This window comes from Peromyscus maniculatus, chromosome 4, assembly GCF_049852395.1.
Source record: "Peromyscus maniculatus bairdii isolate BWxNUB_F1_BW_parent chromosome 4, HU_Pman_BW_mat_3.1, whole genome shotgun sequence".
Taxonomy (NCBI): Eukaryota; Metazoa; Chordata; class Mammalia; order Rodentia; family Cricetidae; genus Peromyscus; species Peromyscus maniculatus.
In genome coordinates, this window is record NC_134855.1 from 81,330,954 (window position 1) to 81,352,064 (window position 21,111).

The following is a 21,111-nucleotide window of genomic DNA, read 5'->3' on the forward strand; positions in this document are numbered from 1 at the left end:
ACTCACAGGGATCCACCTGCCTCTGTCTGTAGTGCTGGGATTAAAGGTGCGTGCCACCATCCCCAATAATAGTTACACAGGGACTTGCACTTAAAAGTGTCTACCCTCTGTTTAATTTTGTACTCAGTGTCTTGAAGTTTTTAATGAATCCCCTTAACCTCTTCACTATTCTTATAAGAGACTAGTAGAAAACAACTTTCACAAGCAAGAACCTCTTCACACCTTCTCCCAAGAGCATATGATTTATTTTGTGGAGATATGGTATAACTTTTTAGCCTAAGTTTACCACAGCCTATGGAATGGTGGGATCACAGGCATGTAGCACCATATCTGACTCAAAATTCATGATGAATAGCTGTTACCAAGGTCATATGGTAATCCATGTAAAGGAGTTAAAACATAGTTTGGGGAGTGAGCTGAATATTAGGGGTTAGCTAATTTATTCTATGATAGAAACCCAGAAAATATAAGCAGTTTTATAAACTTATAAACTGTGGGGCCTTATAAACTGTGGAAAAAACAATATTATACCCTGGTTCCAATCTAGCACTATTTCTCAGTGTTATGTGCTCAACATAATTTTTTCTAGAAGCATGAGAGTTGTTAAGTTTGTGTGTAGGTTAGTTTTTGTCAACTTGATATAAACTAAAGTAGTCTAGGAAGAGGAAGCATCAGGTGAGGAATTGCCTCCCCCATGAACTTAGCCTGTGAACATGTCTGTCTGTGGGATATTTGCTTGATTAGTGATTGATGTGTTGTGTGTATGTGGAGGGGAACAGCTTACTGTAGTTGGTGCCACCCCTGGGTAAGTAGTCTTGGGTTGTATAAGAAAACCAACGGAGTAAGCCATGCAGGGCAGAGAGCAATCCATGCCCCTCCATGGTCTCTGCTACAGTTCCTGCTATTGGAAGATTTATTAAGGCAACTCTACATAGTTGAAAGGGAGGTTTATTTTGGGGGGTAACTTACAACAAGTAAAGGGATAGGTTACAGGCTCCAGGAGAGGTGAAGTGCAGTCCAGCAGTGTTCTTTGGAGAACTCGGCTCGGTCTACCATCCAACATACAGATTTACCAGGAACCAAGAGAGCCAGCACATCCAGATCTTGGGTCTTAAGGGCTCCAGTCTCAGCCTTGCCAAGGGGGCAGGTCATAGGTAGGCATGACAGTTACTGGAAGCCTCACTGGGGGTAGTACTTCCAGGTCAAAGCTGGAACAGCTACCCACTACATCTCCCCCTTTTGTCTAAATAAGAAAGTTCTAACCTAATGCGAAACTATATACAATAGGAATGATTATCAAATATTGTCCAGGAGGAATAAGGGATAATGACCTAGACAAGATGGAACTACAACCAACACGAACAATATCTAACAAGAGACACGTACTAAGATCCAGAGAAGTCTGGAGCATAAGTAAATGGCACGTTACAAAGATCATTCCAAAAGGTGTCCTATCCTGAAGAACCTAAATCTAATACAGTTCCTGCCCAGACTTCCCTTGATTGTAGACTGTAATTTGTAAACCAAAGAAACCCTTACTTCCTCAAGTTACCTTTGGTCATGGCATTTTTCAGAGTGATGGAAAGTAAACTAAGAAAGTTTGTTAAATCAGTTGTATGAAAATTGCACTAAAATTTTGTGGTATCTATAGTGGTCATTGCTTTGAGCTACTAACCAAATCTGTATCTTTTAACTGTGTGTACCAATATGTTAAATATTCAAATACCTTTCTCTTTAATTATTACCTGTCTCTTGATATTATATAGAAAGCTATATAATATTATATAGTACATTCCAAAATATTGTCAAGTAGCCCACTAAGAATGCAAACATCATCCACCATCATTTTATAAAACAGAGCATTTTAAAATACATGTATTTTAAAGATAATCTCGGGATAAATGACAAATCATTATAAGAAAAGTCATGCCATCACATTTGGCCATGGACTAGAGAAATTTGTCATGGATCAGTGCTTAGCTGCTGACTGGTGTCTAAGAACCACTGATATATAGCATAACAAAATATTAATGCTGAGCTGTTGCTAAGGATTACATTGCTTAGATACGGCAAGTGTTTTCTTGAGGAGCATTCTAATTCCACCTGTACTAAAAGGGATCGTTGCTCTTGATAATGGCCAACTGGTTTTCAGTGCTCTGCTGTTATACTGTCATCTATCTTATGTTTCTAGCAGTAAATTTAGAAAGATCATAGGTATCTAAGTTCTAGTTATAAGTTTAGTTCTACTTCTGTAGTCATAATACTAAGAGTATTTTCACATTTTACACCTGTGGTCATTGTATTATTACTGTATTAACTAGGACAATTTACTGTTTTTTGAAGTTAAAGCATTTAGTGAATGCTTTCAGTTTGACTTCTGACAAATCCTTTTTTTCACAGATGTTTTTCAGATTTGTTAATTCAGTTGGAAATAATAACATTTTTGTGTATGTTTATACTATGTACAAGTTTATATTCACGATGGAGTGTAACCTCCATGATGAAGTCAGAGCATTGCAACTCTAGGACCATAAGCACATGAGAGTGTCAAGCATGCAGTAGGACTTTGTGAAGTGCTATTAAGTGAATGAATGGTGTACCATGAATAAACTCGGGCTCTTCCCCAGTCAGAAACTACCTGGTTAGGGCTTCCAACTAAAGATGATTGATTAAATGTACATTCACTTCTGCCGCCTTGTGAAACTGTTATAAAATGGCAATAAAGCCACAAGGACATGGAAATGACTTGAGAAACATAAAAGGCTAAGTTTTAAAAATGAACTATATGTACAGTTAGCAGAAACAGGAAATAGAAACCTAATTCAAAGTCATGGAAATGAGGCCTGGGATATGGTTGAGTGGTAGGGTCCTTGCCTAGCATTATGAGTTTTATGTCAGCTTGATATAAGCTAGAGTCATTTTGGACAAGGAAACCTCAACTAAGGAAACTAAGCCCAGAAATGGCCAGGAATTGTAGTATCCTGTGTCTTTTAAAGTGGGATATGTAGTTGAAAGATCCAGATGAGAACGCCTGTGTAAGACCCCACTGCAGCCCACATTCCTCCTCCCGCCCCACAGGTGCTGGCGCTCTCCTCTTTGGTACAGGCTTGGAGGCGTATGCTTAGAGTTCGAGAGAGAACTGAAGTTGAAGGGATCTAGTGCATGCTGGGGCTCCTTTATAATTAGGAAATTGGTTGTTAAAATAGTAGTGGCCTGAAACTGACCATGTCTCTAGCAAAAGTGGCAGCTATTGCAAATTAATTCTTCTCTCTGCCCTCTTCCTCTCCTCTCCCTCCCCCTTACCTCTCTGCCTTCTCTTTCCCTTTCTCTCTTCCTCCCTCCCTTTTCTTTCTCTCCTCTTCCCCCTCCTTCTCTACATCTCTCCTCCCCTTTTTCTTTCCTCTCTATTCATCAGTACACTGTTGGAAATATTATAGTGAAAATAGTTCACTGCCTGCCAGTGTAGTTCTCCCAGTTACAGGACACCTATTCTAATTCCCAGGAAAGAGGATGGGAGAGTCCTTTCTGGGTAAACTAACCTGCCCTAGAGGGAAGACCATGGTTCCTTCAGTTACGTTTTCCTAAAGGAAGAGTTCAGCCAGAACTCCCTACAGTGAAGTCTCATGTTTGACAAACTTTTGACCATATTTTAAATACCTCATTTTTAAGTACAAATTGATGATTAAGGACTACTGGACACTTGAAGAAAGGCTCTCATGTAAAAAGCAGACAAAAATGGGAGTCTAAAAAACATGTAAAGTTAAAACTGCTTAAAGGAAAGTACTAGTCCACAGGACAAGAATTAGAAATTCATAAACACAGAACAAGAGAAACCCTACTAAAAATATAAGTGCAATGGAAATGGAAAGGTTGCTAGATAATAGGGATAGTTGTTTAGAAAGCAGAATCAATAGACACATGGCTACAACTGGGGACAGTTCCGGTGGTAAAGTGCTTGTCGCACAAGCTCGAGGACCTGAGCCAAGTCCCCAGCCCTCACTAAGATGCTGGCCGCTGTGAGCCGGGCAGTGGTGGCGCACGCCTTTAATCCCAGCACTCAGGAGGCAGAGGCAGGCAGATCTCTGAGTTCGAGGCCAGCCTGGTCTACAGAGCGAGATCCAGGACAGCCAGGGCTACACAGGGAAACTCTGTCTTGAAAAACAAAACAAAACAAACAAAGGAAAAGGCCAGCTGTGGTTGTGTATGCTTCCCAGTGTGGGGGCAGAGACAGGCAGATCCCTGGGCTTAGTGGCTGGTGAGCCAGGTTACCCTACTGAGGGAGGTCAACACCTTTTCCAGAGTTCCTATGAGGAGGAAAGAGGGATAAGAAAATATTAGATAGGAAGATAGGGAAGAGGAGAAAGACAGAAACACAGGATATCTTCAGGAGAACCTGAGTTAATACCCAACGGCCTTTTCCATTTACTCAAAAGGACTTTTTATAACAATGCCAAGGGGCAGGGTAAAAGACCTCCCCTTTGCAAGATCAAAGCACACCGCACAGCCAAGTGCAGACCCTTCCAAACACCTGGTATCCACGCCCGTGGTCAGTCCATACCCTTATGCAGCCCTGCTGAATAGAGCGAGCTCAGATTCTTGGACCCTCAGTAAGTTCTCACTAGATAGCCTCTGTGGGTCTCTACGCCCTACCTGGTTGGTGCTCCAGTTTAATGAGAGATGCTGTTTCAAGAAAGGCTCCTGAGGAATGATGATGCCTGAAGTGGACCTCTGGTCTCTCTGTGCACACACGTGTGCACAAGGTAAGAAGATGTAAATGGGAGAAAAAATTCGGGAATCAGTCTAAGGAGTTGAGGATGTTTCAGAGAAAGAGAGAACCAAGAAAATGGAAGGAGAAAGAATGGGCAAAGAAACAATACAGAAAGCGTCACAGGCCTGAGGGGCATGAGTTCATTTTACCTACTATCAGTTCGTATCATTGTAAAATATACATTGCACATAAAAGGATGATTCTAAAAACTGCAGAAAAGTACGGAATGCAAAGAATTAGGAATGAGAATAACATGTCAGCCTTGGCTTTCTCATTGGCAAAACTGGACAGTAGAAAAAAATGTAATTTGTGTCTGCAGAGGTTGGGAAGAAATCGCCATCCAGAGTTGTGCTACACTCATCTAACCTAATTTCTCAGTAGACACGGAGGATCCCAGAAACCATTACCATCCACGCCTGCTTTATCATGACAGCAGTTTGTTGTGCCCTGAAAAGGAAGTAAAGGTAGAAAGGGAACCATGGATCTAGGAAACAGGAGACTGCAGGAGTGGAGGGAATCCTCACTGATGACCTGCCTTGTGCAGTCAACTAAGAATAATAAATCAAGTTGTAATGGAAGGATGGAAGGGCTCCAAAGAACTGCAACCAAATACCTGAAGGAGACGGTCATTTTTAGATAGAGTATGAACCGGGAGCAATTGATTGACACACCTAATATATACTGTTTCAAGAACGTGATACTGTCATTTATTGTTAACAGAATAGAGATTGTGGTATGTTCTCTCATTTCTTTCCTAAACTTTGATGTACTTTCTAAAATAGAGTATGCTGTCCATATAAATAAATACGGTAAAAATACATATTAGAATGTTAAAATACTAAGCACCTATTAATTATACAACACTGTAAATATTTAGAAACTGCCCTATCATTATATGTAACCATGGATTAAGGAAATGTGTCTTATGTGAAATGTTCACATTATTCTGAAATAGAGCAATCAAAATAGGTATTCATTTGGGTGTTTCAAAGTGTCTCACTTCTAGGGGGACAGAGGAGAATGTTCTTGTCACAAGTTGCAAAATGCTTTTTATTAGATGTGTTGTCATAATTTCACAGACATATTTACACATTGATATTCTAGATATAACTGAGAACTCCTTAAATAGAATGATCTTAAGACTTTTTAAATGAGATGAATTTATATTTAGTAGTATGGGAAGTATGAGATTGTTTACCTTTTAGAAAAGCAAATTACAGAGCAGTAAGTATGTGTGATGAGGTTCTCAGCTATATGTAAAAGATACTTTGCCTGCTTTTCCTGCTGTGAGTATTCTCTGATTACAGAAACTTGTAAAGTGCTAACTTTGGGGAGGAGGACTCACAGGTCACTTGCACCTTCCCTTTTATATTGTTTTGTGTAGCTGGAAATTTTTACCGAGTATACATAGCTTTATAAATGATAATAGATGATCTTAAAATTCTAGATGCGTTAGATATTTAGATTTTTGTTTTCAGTTTGCTTAAATTACAGATAGTAAAGACATAATATTATTTGTGATAGTGATTCATGGTTCTAAAATTCTAGTCTTAGAAAACACTTGACAATATTTTTATTTTTATTAATTTTTTAATTTTTTAAAAAATTATTCTTTGTGGCTTTCACATCATGTATGTTTTTACTTTTTTAATTTTTGGGGTTTTTTTGAGAGAGTGGGATAGGGTGATTCTATTATACTAGTTCAATGAAGTAACTAAGTGATGTGTTAAATAAGTTAGGCTAAGTATTAATTTGAAATTGGAGATTTTTAAAGTGTTTCTAGCCAGTTAATTTCTAAAATAAACAGGTAAAAACGTCTTATGGTAGTTAAAATTTTTAGTAGGTTAGGCTGGATTATGCTACATTTCGTGCTTTTCAATGCTGTACTTTATATTACTTTTTCTGTACATTAAAACTTATGCAGTGAAACTGAATAATGGCAATGTTTTTATACCCTTTTATAGCCATTTCTTCATCACAGCCTCCCCTATTTCCTGTTAGCTAAATTCTGAGCACCTTCCTGTTAATTTATGAAAATTATTGTTGAGGTAGCACATTATTGCTGATCTGTATGGCACTTTCAGCATGTTCCACGCAAAGGTCTGAGCAACATAAAACACATCAAAATTCATTAATGTGGTATTGATTATTTTTTGGATAATTAATTTTATTACAGACCCTTGAAAGAGATAATGAGCTGCAAAGGGAGAAGGTAAAAGAAAATGAAGAAAAGTTCCTTAATCTTCAGAATGAGCATGAGGAAGAACTAGGAACTTGGAAGAGACGTGTAGGTTTATTAAATTTAAAATAGTAAAGTATTCTAAATAGCTATAGACATTTAAAATAACTATTAAGTGCTAAGAAAATATTACAAAATTGATAAGTCAGACACATTTTCTTCTTGCACTCATATTTCTGCCAAAGTGAGTGTGTTTTTAAAAATTAAATTTAATAAAATTCCCTCTGGTGTTTTCAGGCATAGACAACTATATGTATATGTGTTTATATACATGTATAAAGCATATATGACTGTATAGAATAGCTATTAATATGTTCTTAGAAAAATTAACTTGCATTTAAATAAAATGATTCAGTGTATCTTAACTAGACTCATATGAAAACTATTGGTAGCTGGGCAAGCTTGCTGTCATCAGTATTTTTTGAGATGTGTCAGAACCTTGTTGGAACGTGTATGCAGTCGTTGAGTTCTCTTGGACTAATATTTTATTATGAGATATGTTGTAAACAGCTACTTCCTTTAAGTAATATTTTTCTTTTACACTAAATGTTAATTTTGATAAAATATGTAAAACAATTGTAGAAAATGAATAAATTCAAGTTGCAGAGCAAAATTTTACTTCAAAGACTGATGGATCACAAAATTGGATTTTCTATCTTAGTACCAATTTTCATTGCCTAAAGGAATTAAGGTAATTGTCTCAAGCTATGGCATATGAAAAATATGGCTTTAATCACTCTTTAAAAAAAGAACACAGTAGAAGGTCACTATGAGTTTATGGAACTATATTTTAGAAATATATGATTCCATTTTAGACTATTAATTATACCATTTCTCTTATTATACTAATGTATATGTGAATATAAGTTTTATTACATTTTCTATAAATGATTTTATTTGATTTCTGATATAAAAATCCAATTTATTTGTAGTTAATAAGTTTTCCTAATTCAGACTTTCAAGAGATCAACTTGGTCATTGATGGTTTTGATATGCCTTATTCAAATCTAAGGAAAATATTTTGCACTTACATCACAATACTAAATTTGGTTAAGAATCTCCACTAGGAAAATGTCATCAAAGCACAAGTCTAGTAACTTCAGTTGGTCTGCTTTGCATCCCATACCTTCCTTCTCCCACGGTCTTTAAAAGGCTGTGAAGTGGTGCTGTGAGGACGGGGAAGCTGGGGAGTGGAAAGAAGCTGCAACGTGAAAAGAGCACCCTTGCTGCACACACCGGCCACTGTGTATACACGTGTATGTCTGGAGATGGCTTCCACTGCCTGTGCAGCTACGCACAGCAAACTAACCCTCATTTTCTCTTCTGAGGACACAACAGTGGCCATCTGCCCAGGGCAAAAGAGTAATTAAGAATAAAGGAAGTGGGGCTGGAGAAATAACATTATCTGTTTAGAGTCCTCTTGCAGGTTTAGTTCCCAGCACCCACATTGGGAGGCTAACCACTGGGGTTTCTGATGCCCAGTTCTGGCCTCTATGGACATACACGCATGTGTACAAGTACACATGCAAACAGCTAAATAATACATTTCTTTTTTTTTTTAAAAAAAAAGGAAATGCAACTTTATTGGTAAGTTTAAATAAAAGTTTAAATAAAATAGTCTTATAAGATTTTTAGATTATGCAATCATAAACTATCATAAAGAACATATAAACTATCATGATCATGAATCAAAACTATAATAAACTAAGCAGAATATAGTTGAATAAGAAAAAAACCACTTTGGTTTTGTAAGAATTTTCTTAAATGGAGATCAGATCTATATAGTCTGTGTGTCTGTTTGTAATCACATGTGAAGTTTCTATGGAAGAGCATCCCCTCAAGAAAGCAATTGTGAGCTGCACAGGCAGTGGAAGCCCAGTTTCCAGCTGGAAACATGAGACTCAGTGCCAGTGTCTGTTGTTACACTTAGAGTTCTGCACCTCCAGCTAATTCAGCTAAACTCTGCACATCCAGCGTGCAGCGATGAAATCAAAATCATACAGGTGGAACTTTTGTAGGATTTTTATGACTAAGTAAAATTCTTTTTTTTTTAATAAGAAAATATTTAGGGGCATAGGCCCTAGGTTCAATTTTGGATTGCAGTCCTGACTACTACTTTCTGTCTGCACTAACTTGGTCAAGTTACTTAATCTAAGGCTCACATTTCTTAAAGAGTATGAATATACAATCATGTTTGTTAAACACTCATCACTATTACAATGTTACTTCTTAATGCAAGTAGTTAATGTTGTTATTATTTTTACTATTTTATGAAACATTTATGTTTTCAGGTAAAATGTATGCACTTGTTCATTTTGGCTTAATTTTATTCTAGGTTGAAGAACTTAGTGGAGAAATGAATGATGTTAAAACTGAGTTGTCATTACTTAAGGAAACTCATGTTAAATTGCAAGAAGATTACAAGAAATTATATGATCAGAAAAAAAATGAAGAACGCAAGAAGTTTCAGGTAAAATTTAAATATGTTTTGGGTTATTAACATATTATTTATTATTAACATATTATTAATTTATTATTAACATAACAGTTATTAACTGTTAAATTAGGACCACCACTGGTGATTATTTTTCCATTTTATATTTTAAGTTGCTCAGTTTTTAACAGGTTAGTTATAACCATGTTGATTGTCATACATTTTTATTTGGCTTAGGTGTGGAGTTTAACATAAGGTTCAAGAGTCCCCTGGATTTAGATTTTGAATTATCCCAGGACCACATTGTTGAAAACCCTGTTCTTACCCAGTATAGTGGTTTATACCTTTAATCCTAGCATTCATGGGGCAGAGGCAGGTGAATCTCTGAGTTCAAGGCCAGCCTGGTCTACACCAAGTTCCAGAATAGCCAGGATTACATAGAGAGACCCTGTCTCACAAAAACAAAACAAAACAAAACAAACAAAAGGAAGGAAGGAAGGAAGGAAGGAAGGAAGGAAGGAAGGAAGGAAGGAAGGAAGGAAGGAAGGAAGCAAACACTGTTGCTATTCCTCCCACTGTAGCTTGAGACTTCCTTTGAAATATGTGGGTCTAATTCAGACTCTGTTGTGTTGACCCTGTATTTATTAGACATATAAATTGATGCCAATAGCACAGTGTCTATATTAGTGCAGCTCTTTTTTGGGGGGGGGGGTTTCGAGACAGGGTTTCTCTGTGTAGCTTTGCGCCTTTCCTGGAACTCACTTGGTAGCCCAGGCTGCCCTCGAACTCACAGAGATCCGCCTGGCTCTGCCTCTTGAGTGCTGGGATTAAAGGCATGGGAGAATTCTCTTTCAGAAATTGATAAATTCTGAAAGTGAAATGGAAATGTAAGAAATCTACAACAGCAAAAAGTAACTGAAAAACAGTTTTGTTATTTTATTTTTCAGTTACTTTTTGCTGTTGTAGATTTCTTACATTTCCATTTCACTTTCAGAATTTATTTTCTGAAAGAGAATTCTCCTCTGTTTCTATTGAGATTGTGTTAGTTTTTCTCAGTTTGGTGCAAACTAGAATCACTCAGGAAGAGGAATGCTCCGTTGAAGAACTGCCTCCATTGGAAGCCCGTGGTCATGTCTTGATTAATGATTGAGGAGGGGGACAGCCCCATGTTGGCAGTGCAACCCCTGGGCAGGTAGTCCTGGGTTGCATAAGAAAGGCAGCTGAGGAAGCAAGCCTGTCGTTCTCTGTCCAGCCAGTCAGTTCCCAAATAATGACAGAGACTTCTGATTAATCAGGAAAGCTCAGCCTATAGCTTGGGCTTGTTCCTAAGTAGCTCTTACAACTTAAATTAACCCACTTATATTAATCTACTTCTATCACATGACATTATCTCTCTTCCATCTTGCACTTTCTGTCTCCTGGAGTCTCCTACATGCCTAGATTCTTCCTCTTTTCTTTCTCTGCCCAGAAATCTCACCTATACCTCCAGCTTATCTATTGGCTGTTTAGCTTTTTGTTACAACAATCACAGCAATGCTATCTTGACTTAGTGTACGAATATTCCACAACACAAACCAGTAAGCATTCCTTGAAGGTCTCTACTTCAATTCTTGTTTCCTAGTTCCTTCCTTGAATTTCTGCCTTGATTTCCTTCAAAATGGACTGTGACCTGGGATTTGTATGGTGACATAAACACTTTCTTCTCTGAGTTAGTTTTGGTCAATGTTTTATCATAGCAGCAGAGATGCAAAGGAGGACACTGAGTGTTTTTCTTAACACTGTTGTCATGGGATGCTTCCTTGATTTTTTCTTAGTTGAATTCATTGGTACATGGAGAAGCTGGTGGGTTTTCTGTGTTGATTTTGCCCTATTTTGGTGTTTTTCTCAGTATAGGCTCATATCATCTACAAGCAGGGATAATTTAACTTCTTCCTTTCCTATTTATATCCCACCCTTGCCTTATTGCATTATTAGAGGATATGTTTGCAATTTTCCCCTCATTGAGTATCATGCTGACTATACAGCCTTTATTATGTTCAGCTGTAATCCTCTTGTGCTTAGTTTCCTCAGGCCTTTTATGTAGGATGTTGATTGTTCCCCAAAAGCCCTTTTCTATTTACGTAGATAATCCTATGATTTTTATCCTCATCTGGGATGTGGAAACCAGCTCTCACATTTTCCCCAGGGTACTCTTGAGGAGAGGGGGATAAGAAACATTAGATAGAAATATAGTGGGGAGAGAGACAGATAGAAACACAGGATAGCTTTGGGAGGGCCTGGATCAATATCCACCAGCCCCTTCTGGCTCTTCTAAAGGGCTTTTTATAGTAATGCCAAGGGGTGGAGCAAAACACACACACACACACACACACACACACACACACACACACATCCACACACACACATCCACACACACACCCCTTCCAATCATCTGGTAACCATGCATGTGGTCAAGAAATCCTCTAATGCAGCCCTGCTGGGTAAAGCAAGCTCAGATCTCGCTAGGAAACCTGTGTGAGCCTCCACACTGGGATATGTTTATTGGTTGTGTATGTTGAAACATTCTTTTTTTTTTAATTTTAAAATTTATTCAAAAGGACTTTTTATAATATGCCAAGGGGAGAGGCAAAAGACCTCCCCCTTGCAAGATCAAAGCACACTGTACAGCCAGGTGTAGACCCTTCCAAACACCTGGTAACCACGCCAGTGGTCAGATCATCCCCTTATGCATCCATGCTGGGTAAAGCAAGCTCAGATTCTCTGACCCTGAGTAAGTTTTCACTAGGAAACCTCTGTAGGTCTCCCACAGTTTCCAAGCTTCATCACTTTGTGTAGCCCCTATTAGAACTTTGTTCTTTTTCGTTGTGAAATAGTATTCCATCAGATGAATATGCCAAGTGCTGTTCATTTGTTGATGGCATAGGATTATTCCCACCTTCCAGCTGTTGTGAATAATGCTGCTCTAAGTAATGAATCTCTGCGGCTCTGTTGTTGGTCAGAGAGTAGTATCTGTGCTTGTGAGGAAAGCTGAAGAGCAGCGTGGAATTGCTAGGGCACATGGTAATTAGTTAGGTTTTTAACTTTAGAATTTTACCTTAAAGCAAAACCAAGGGGGCGAGGGGAGACACGGACAGGGGACTTTTAGAGTCAGACGGAGGAGGAGCACGCCTTTAATCCCTGCACTCCTGGTTTGTTTTCTGTCTTACAGATGTATAAAAGGCTACTTAAACAATTTGCCTGGCCCAAGTAAATCCTCCCCATAACTTGCCTGCCTGTGTGGTATAATAATGTGATAGACATGTTTGAAAACATACTGAGCTCTCCAGTTTGTTTACATTTGAGACAGTACACAGGGAACTTCAAAAGTCATTTGATTTTTAAATAGAAATTACTGAATAGTTGAACTAAAATCCACTTTTATCAGCAAAGTTTGCTCAAATATTTAACACATTTAAACAATCTTTTTCTATTTTATACAGAATATTCCAGAACTAAATAATGAAAATAGTGACAAACTACCCAATAAAAAATCAGAAGACACTAGCACACAAAAATACAATACTGGTCAAGAAATATGGGGAAAAAATACAAAGAGTTTTTGTTCAGATCCTGATTACTACAGAGAAAAGAAAAAAATGGAAGACCTACCTGTAGAAGAAATTGCAGAAGGTAACCTTAAACTACATTGATAAAGTCCCATGGTGGGACTCTCTGGCATTTAGGGGGTTGTCAGTTACAGCTTTGCTTATGGACCTTCCGGTATAGTTGGGAAACACCTCTTCACCTGTATGTAAACAAGCATTCTGCAAATGAGTCTTTACCAGTGTCTTTGCAGAGAGCATTCTCTGGGTCAGCAGCACACTTCTGGTGAGCAGGTCACAGCATTTCTCTTGGTTCAGATGCCTAGAGTAAGCACTGAGATGATTTCTGCACTGCAAAGAACAGCTTAACGTGGCAGTGACTGAGGTGTTCTTCTGAGGGTGAATAGCCACTTGGTGGAGATGTTGGAGAGAGAATGATTGAACTAATACAGCCCTTTAAGACCTGAAATTTATGATCTAAGTTATTTTAACTATACTTATGATTTGATATCTATAGTTAAAGCAAAGATGAATAAAATTGTCTTAAGTAGACATTCTGTGAATTGGCCCAAAATTATTCCAGAATTTAAAAATATTTACAGTATAATAAATAACAACAAAAAATGATGATTGTCAAACACAAACAAGCTAACTATCAACTTCTGAATGTTAAACCTGGTTGTAATGGAGGTGAGGATATACATTAATTTTTATCAGTTATGTGTTCATATAGGATTGTAGTTTGTGCCCCTAAGGAAACTACAGGAAAAGTAAAAACCATTGTGTAAGTACTTTATGCTGCTTACCCCACTGGGTAATACTTGATGCTTCTTGCCTTTTTAAACCTAAGTGATGTTGCTATTGTGAACTAAAAAGTTTCAGGGCAGAGTCAAGAATTTAACATCCAAATATATACTTGCTTTAGTATAGGAACTCAAAATTTGAATAAAAGTGATGTCATCTTTGTATGATTAATATCCAGTAGACCATTTAAGGCTAAATATGTCTTCACAAAATGTAGGTGACACAAGTTATAAACAGGCTTTACTGAAACGATAACATTTTACTGTGTCCTCTTCATGACAGATTTACAGCCTTTTGAAATTAGTGCCAAAAGCAAAACTGCTACTGTGGTATCTCAAGATGGACACCAAAGTGGAATGTCCCCAAGCAAAGCCCTTTGCCTAGATAAAGATGTAACCGATCAGGAACAAACCTTGGCTGTTACTGACTATAGAAAATCAGTTACTGTAGAAGTAAAAGACAAGGTGTACTTGGAGAAAGACAATGGATGTTCCGAATTTAAATCCCTGAACAATTTCTTTTTAGTGGTAGATGAATCACTAGAAACAGAGAAGATATGCCTAGAAGGAATTGATGGATCAGGCCTTCTCCACAGTGGTGTAGATGTACCTCTGGAGACTCAAAGTAACAAAGCACCCCTTAATGGCATTTCAAATGAGATGGCCCACAAAAGAAACTGGAACACAGATGTTTCTGAAAGCAAGCCATTCAAACAGCAATTCAAATTGCTTCCAGATCTGGAAAATGCTACAGAAAAGGAAATTACAAATCATGACCAAACCAAAGCAGGACTAGATTCATTTCTAGATATAAAACTAAATCTTGATGAGCGTAAGAAACATGGCTCACAGGATTCAAGTAATGTTATGTTAGATGATAAGTACCGAAAAATAAAGCAAAGCTTAGGTGAAGAGAGTGAATGCAGCATAGTACCCTTTTCATGTTATCAGCAAGCTCGTAAGGCTGCCCAGAAGCCTGAAGCAACTATCACCTATGCTATGGGGATCAGCCCGCCCTGTCCATCTGCTGTCTCTGCCGATACTTTAAAAGGACTTAAGAATTCAGAAAGCAGTACTAATACTATGTCAACACTGGTGAAGTCTGCCTCAAGTCCTGCAGAAAGAACTATAAGGAAAACTATGAATAACATACAAAACAGTCCATTTAAGAACCATTTGGGATCTTCAGAAAGCAGTGTGACCGTCTCAAACTTGCAGGTCAACCAAGGGGACAATCATGCTTCACAAGCCAAAGATTTCAAATCTGTAGTTGCCATGACAACTTCCACAGAAAAACAGCTTTCCAGTGAGAATCAGATAACTGAAACTACAAAAAGTGGTCTCTTTTCCTTGGAGGATGTTAAGGAAAGACAGTGCATGTTGCTAAATAATAGAGAGAAAGCAGAGGCATTACATGACATCCTGTCAGAAGGAACAGTCAGTGAAGGTCAGTTGGAAGAATCGCATTTGTCTCATGTAACACCATCTGCAGATTCAGTAAACACAAGTGCAAGGTCGGCCTTTGATCTTCCCACTCCAGATAAAAAACTCAAGAAAAGTCCAGGATATATGAAGTTTGTAGCCCCCAGTCCTTGGTCAAAAATAAATCAAATTAAAACAGTGGGTACTTCACCTTCCAGCTTTCCTTTGTTGCTGAAGGAGAGACCAGTAGGTCCAGAAAGCAAAGTGATTACTCAAGTGACTTTTTGTGAAAATGTTGGTCTGGATGACACCAGAAAAAATATTGAGCCAGGTAAGAATACATGACCACACTTGAGTTCTTTTTTTTTTTTTTCTTCTATTACTTAACTATTCTGGACAAAGAGTCTCCAGATTTGTTTAAAGTGAAAAAGAATATGTGTGTGTGTTTGTGTGTATAAAATCTACCTAAGCATAATATAGTATACACATAAATAGAATGTTTTATTTAGATGAGTTTTTTTAACCTAAGTCTCAGTAGTATATCAGTCTGTCATCAGTCACATTTAGAAGTGTGATTTTTCATCGTCAAAGTACGGCACCAACACCAACAGGTCTAGGAATAACTTCCTAGTCAGTCAGTCTCTCTCTCTAAGTAAATTGGTCTTTTCTCTCTCCCTGATTCTCCTTTTGTACCTGTTCTTTCACCAGCACCACAAATTCAACTTGTTCTTCATTTTATTGGCAAAAGTAGAACAAAGGAATGTATTTCACACCATTGGCTTTTGTTATTATTGCTTGAAGCACTTAACCCATTAATGAGTAGGTACCTATGTTATATTCACATTACTGTAGAGAGTAGAGGGGCTATTTTCTTCTTAAAGTAGCACATGAATGACAGAATAACCTTTAAAAATAACTCCAGGAAACAAAATAATAACTTGGTGAAACACAAGATTTGGTAGAGAGATGTGGATGTTTGGTGGTAATACATTGAGGTTCATATTCCCTGCTTTTGTTTTACTTTTACTACAGATATTTAAAAAATGTACTACATACTGGACTGTGGAGGCAGCTGGTAAAAGCACTTTCCATGTGAAAGGAAGGACCAGTATCTGGTCTTCAGCACCCAAACAGTGGGTGTGTTAGCCCTCTTGAATCACAGCAGGGAAGCAGCCAGGGGGTCCTTGGAGGCAGCTGGCTAGCCAGAGGAGTTGAATAGGGCCAGTTTTGGGTTCCACATATAAGGTGGAATGAGTGAGGAAGACATGTGATGTTGGCCTCTGCCACACACATGTACACACATGCATACACATGCAATGTCATACATGCAAAAAATTCCATATGAATAGGTACCATACAACTGTAAGTTAAATATAACAAAGCGATGGTTAGTGATAGATATGAAGAAAGTATGTTTACTCTGCTAATAGTAATCTCATAGTCAAGGTTGTTGAGGTTAAGGCATTCTTAATATTTCTTGGGCAGTCTTCCTGGCATTGGACTGATCATCTTCCTGCTTTGGTTTCTCTAGAACTGGGGTCAGAGTACTCAGATTACAGATGTATACCACCATGCCTTGCTAACTAGATTTTAAGGGAACTTTGTGGATTTAACACATTGAAGGAATGCAGGTTACAAGGAATGCTTTATGTAGTCCAGACTTAATAGGCTTCGTTCAAAAAGGAAATTGAGAAGAACTTAAGAACAGTAGGGGCTTACAGACAAAGTACAAAATATACCTTGTTTACTTGTACCACTGATGTAGGGAAAAATAAAAAACACCAAACATCATTTTCTCGGCACGTTTCAGTGGCATGAGAGACATCTAAAAATTCTAAAACTGAAATTGTATTCTCACTAAACTTGTCTTTTAAGACTTACCAGCTCTGTTTTAAGTAATTTTTGCTATTAAGCCCAACAATCCCTTCTGAACAGCCCTTTGTGGCATTTTCTTCAATATAGTTTGTAAATTCTGGTGTTTATTTTGTTTAGTCCTCCCCACTAATCTGAATTTGTAAAATGGTCATTATATAAATATTTGTATGTGTGGGTAATGCAGTGGTAACCAGGAAATGAGAACATTTTGTATGTTTGTGTTTAAGTAAGTATTTATACCATCTTACCCTTCTTAATGATTTAGGAAACAGCAATAATACAATCTTGTTTTCTGAAATGAAATGCCCAAGAGGAAAGTCTAGGAAACGGTAATATCCAAACTGACAAGGAAATTGTTGACTTTTAAACACAAAAAACATAAGATCAGAAAGCTCAGTCATTAAGAATACAGTCCAGTTGTTGTCATTTCCTGTTTGTCAATCAGATACTACCAGCATTAGCAGAGCTGCTGACACTGTGAGTAACCGGAGTATCCACCCAGGCCCCAAGGGCCAGCCCCGTGAAGAGAGGAATGCAACTGCAAAGACCTTTTATGATTCTTCTGTTCCCACAGAACATGTAAGTCAATTAAAAATATTGCTGAGCAGACCTCAGTGAGCTAATTCTCCAGATATGTGTAGCACTGGATGCATCTGGATACTATAAGCCCTAACTGATCTCCAGAATAATATCAAGAGGGCAACATGGCACCATTTTTCACAATTAAGGCTGATAGAAAACAGCAGGAAAAAGTCACAGTGTATAAATCAAGTAGATACAATCCAGCCTGTTTAGGGGACTGAGGCATCATCTTATGTACTCCTCTCTGTCACCTCAGCTTAGAAATAGTAGATTTGAACATCCAAAAAATTTATTAATAAGCTATCAGACTGATTAATTTGTATTATTTTTGGAAGTGTATGAAAGGATAAAATCTCCATAATGCAGTGATAAGATGTATACATTAAACAGTACTTGTAGAGATCATATGGCTTCTAGGAGCCCATTCAGTGTAAGAAGAGCAACTAACTATAGCTGACAAGTTGTTTGGTTAAAGTTCTTTATATCTTAGTGTATAGCACTTTACCCAACAAGCCTGTGTTGTTCAGTCTTTACTAACAAAACAAACCCTGTCCAGTCTGGTGTAACTGATAAAGGTAAGCAATGCCACTCACAAGACTACCATAGCAACACACTCTGCAGATCTTGAGCAGTTAGAGGCACTAAACACTCCCTTCACACTACAGAGCTTCATTCTAACATCCCTAACAGTTTTCAGCAGTGTAGCTCATTTCCTTTTTTAAATGGAGAAACCTCAAATAAAACACAACTCTTCTCACAGTAGTGAACTTGGCATGAGGAAGCCTAACTTCTCAACTAGCTAAGTCATAATCAAAGTAGAAAGCAAGCTTTGGTCAGAGCTAGACACTACGATGTAAGTGAGGTCAGATCTTAACGTGGTCTGCCTAGCCTCCCTTCCAGCATTTGAAGGGTCCAACAGAAATGTCATATCCCTTGAAAACCCATTTTTGTAGTTAATCTCTTAAGTTCTTTGTGTCTGATACCTAATGTCCTCCCTGCAGTGAATGTTTCTCAGGATCTGCATTTATAGATTTTATAATTTTCAAAGAAACATGTTTATCACACATCCTGTAAATACTTTTTTTTTCTATTTTACAGATGAAATAACACAAATGTGAAATATTTTTCCAAAAGCATTTAGATATAATTCTCTATGGTGGACATGCCCTAGCTCAGTCCAATGTTGTTTTTCTCAACTTTTCATAACAAAAAAGGTTTGGTTTATTGGAGCATGTCAATCAAACTTCCTGTGTAAAGTGGTATACTAAACGTCATTATCCCTCTAAACATATTATCAGTTATCACATAACGTAGGAAAAAAATCAAAGGTAGATCTGATTTGTGGAACAAACCACAGCTTTTAGAATACACCTCCCTTAAAGGGTAAGAAAAATGGTATAGGAGCAAGGCCATGCTCACACCTTTATAAAGCCTGTAGATCACGACAATCTGGCCTGCAAAGTCAAAGCACTTACCTGGTGCTTTACAGAAAGTTCACCAATCTGTCATACATGAAGGTGATATGATAAGGACTAACAGCCAGGAAAGAGTAATTCAATTTTCACTATATTTCTGTTTCCCTCACCAGTTCTGTACATTTAGGTGTCAGCCCAGTTTGCCCACGGCTACAGAGGGGTGCTCTGTATTTGTTCTGAGTTAGGTGAAGTGTCTGCTGCAATCTTAACTGTATTCAGAAGTGAAGACGGCAAGGGCCCCAAATAAGCAGAGCTATTGACTTTTCATATGCAGTGCCACAGAAGGCCTTGTGGCAGGTTAGGGGAAATACACGAGGTGGAAAAAGGAAGCGGAAGTGGTAGATTCTAAAGTCAGGAACATGGAAAACTGCTGACATCTGTGACAGCTGGAACTGAAATCACTGCAGTGGGCTGCAGAGGCCATTCTGGCTAAGTCAAATGTGATCTGCAGTCAGTCTCCTGTCACTCTGGCCAGTCTCTGGTCCCACCTGTCCCATGTGAGAAGACTTAATGTCTACCTTTTTCTGATCAAGGAAAGTCAAAGAAGTGGGATTTTAGGAAATATTGTGCTTGGATACCAAATGAATCAAGTATTTTGGTGGCAAAATAAGAACACTAAATCATACAGATGCGTCTTACTTTCCTCCAGAGTTAGAGCTGGATTTGTTCTACTTCCCCCACCCTCAGTAGTATCTGTGTGTGTGTGGGTGTGGGGGGGGTGTCTTTGGTTTCCAATTTGGGCCTGAGCTACCTATGTTGAACAAACACAGCAGACATTATCAGATGTATATACTTATATACATTTGAATTCCATGCCAAATTCTAACTTCACCAGACAGTGTCTAAAATCCCTAAGAAGCTAATGGGAAAACCAAGGCCCAGAAAAGTTGAATAGGACTTACTCAGAGCCTTGGTTCCAAACTCTGAGGGGACTAGGTAATGAATTTACACAATATAGCAATTCTCAGAGGAATTTTGGTTAGATTCCAAACACTAAACTCATTTAAAAATTCATTACTCTCCACTAGAATGACACGTTACAAACATGCCATGCTTACCAAAGTAGACTTTAATGTCAAGCACCTCAAAGATCCTCACAAGAATCAATGAACAAAAGATAACAGAGCCCACTTTTTGTGACAAATGATCATTTCCTTACAATTTAAGTGGCTTACTCGATACTAAATTATAGGGTATGGAATATGATGGTACTTTTTTGTTGTTTTTTTTTTCAAGACAGGGTTTCTCTGTGTATAGCCCTGGCTGTTCCAAAACTCACTCTGTAGACCAGGTTGGCCTCAGATTCACTGATCGCCTGCCCCTGCCTCCTGAGTGCTAGGATTAAAGGCATGTGCCACCACCACCTGTTTCTCTTTATTTCTAAGACCAGAAGGAAGTAACTGTTTCCACTATAAACTACTATGATCTAAATATTAAAAAGAGCTAAACCTAAGATTTATATAAAAATGTTCACTATTAGATTGAGATCTCAGGATTTTAATGTAAATTATTTTGTATTTACAAAATATACATGTAAATCCCTCACACCCAAAACACAGTAACCATCATCCTAAAGCTATCTAATTTTCTCTTAAAAAAAATTTGGAATCGTATCTGAGGACCAATTTTTTTCCCCATGAAACCACTTCAAATTTATTTGATAGGGATAAAGTGGAAACAAAGTCAATATTTAACACATGATAGTTAAATCACACATTCATAAAAGGTACTGTTTTTGAAGCTCCTTTGCACACTGTTTATGAAAAAAATTCAAGACCCAGGAAAGGCAAGATAGATGATTCTGTAGAATAATCGAGAACACTTAGAAAAAATAATCTCTTTTTTTTTTTTCTTTTTTTTTTTTTTTTTTTGGTTTTTCAAGACAGAGTTTCTCTGTGTAGCTTTGCGCCTTTCCTGGAACTCACTTGGTAG

General features: G+C 37.8%; 1 protein-coding gene across 2 annotated transcripts in view; it reads left to right on the plus strand.

Moving 5' to 3' along the window:
• The window catches only part of Ccdc73 (coiled-coil domain containing 73), a 124,673-nt gene that overhangs the window by 101,861 nt on the left and 1,701 nt on the right, over positions 1 to 21,111 (plus strand). For both annotated transcript variants that reach the window (XM_042275845.2, XM_076570218.1), the window contains 5 exons: positions 6,945 to 7,055; positions 9,343 to 9,477; positions 12,921 to 13,110; positions 14,109 to 15,578; positions 17,568 to 17,701. In XM_042275845.2, coding sequence (XP_042131779.2) covers positions 6,945 to 7,055; positions 9,343 to 9,477; positions 12,921 to 13,110; positions 14,109 to 15,578; positions 17,568 to 17,701 — 2,040 coding nt within the window. The remainder of the gene's footprint in view (positions 1 to 6,944; positions 7,056 to 9,342; positions 9,478 to 12,920; positions 13,111 to 14,108; positions 15,579 to 17,567; positions 17,702 to 21,111) is intronic.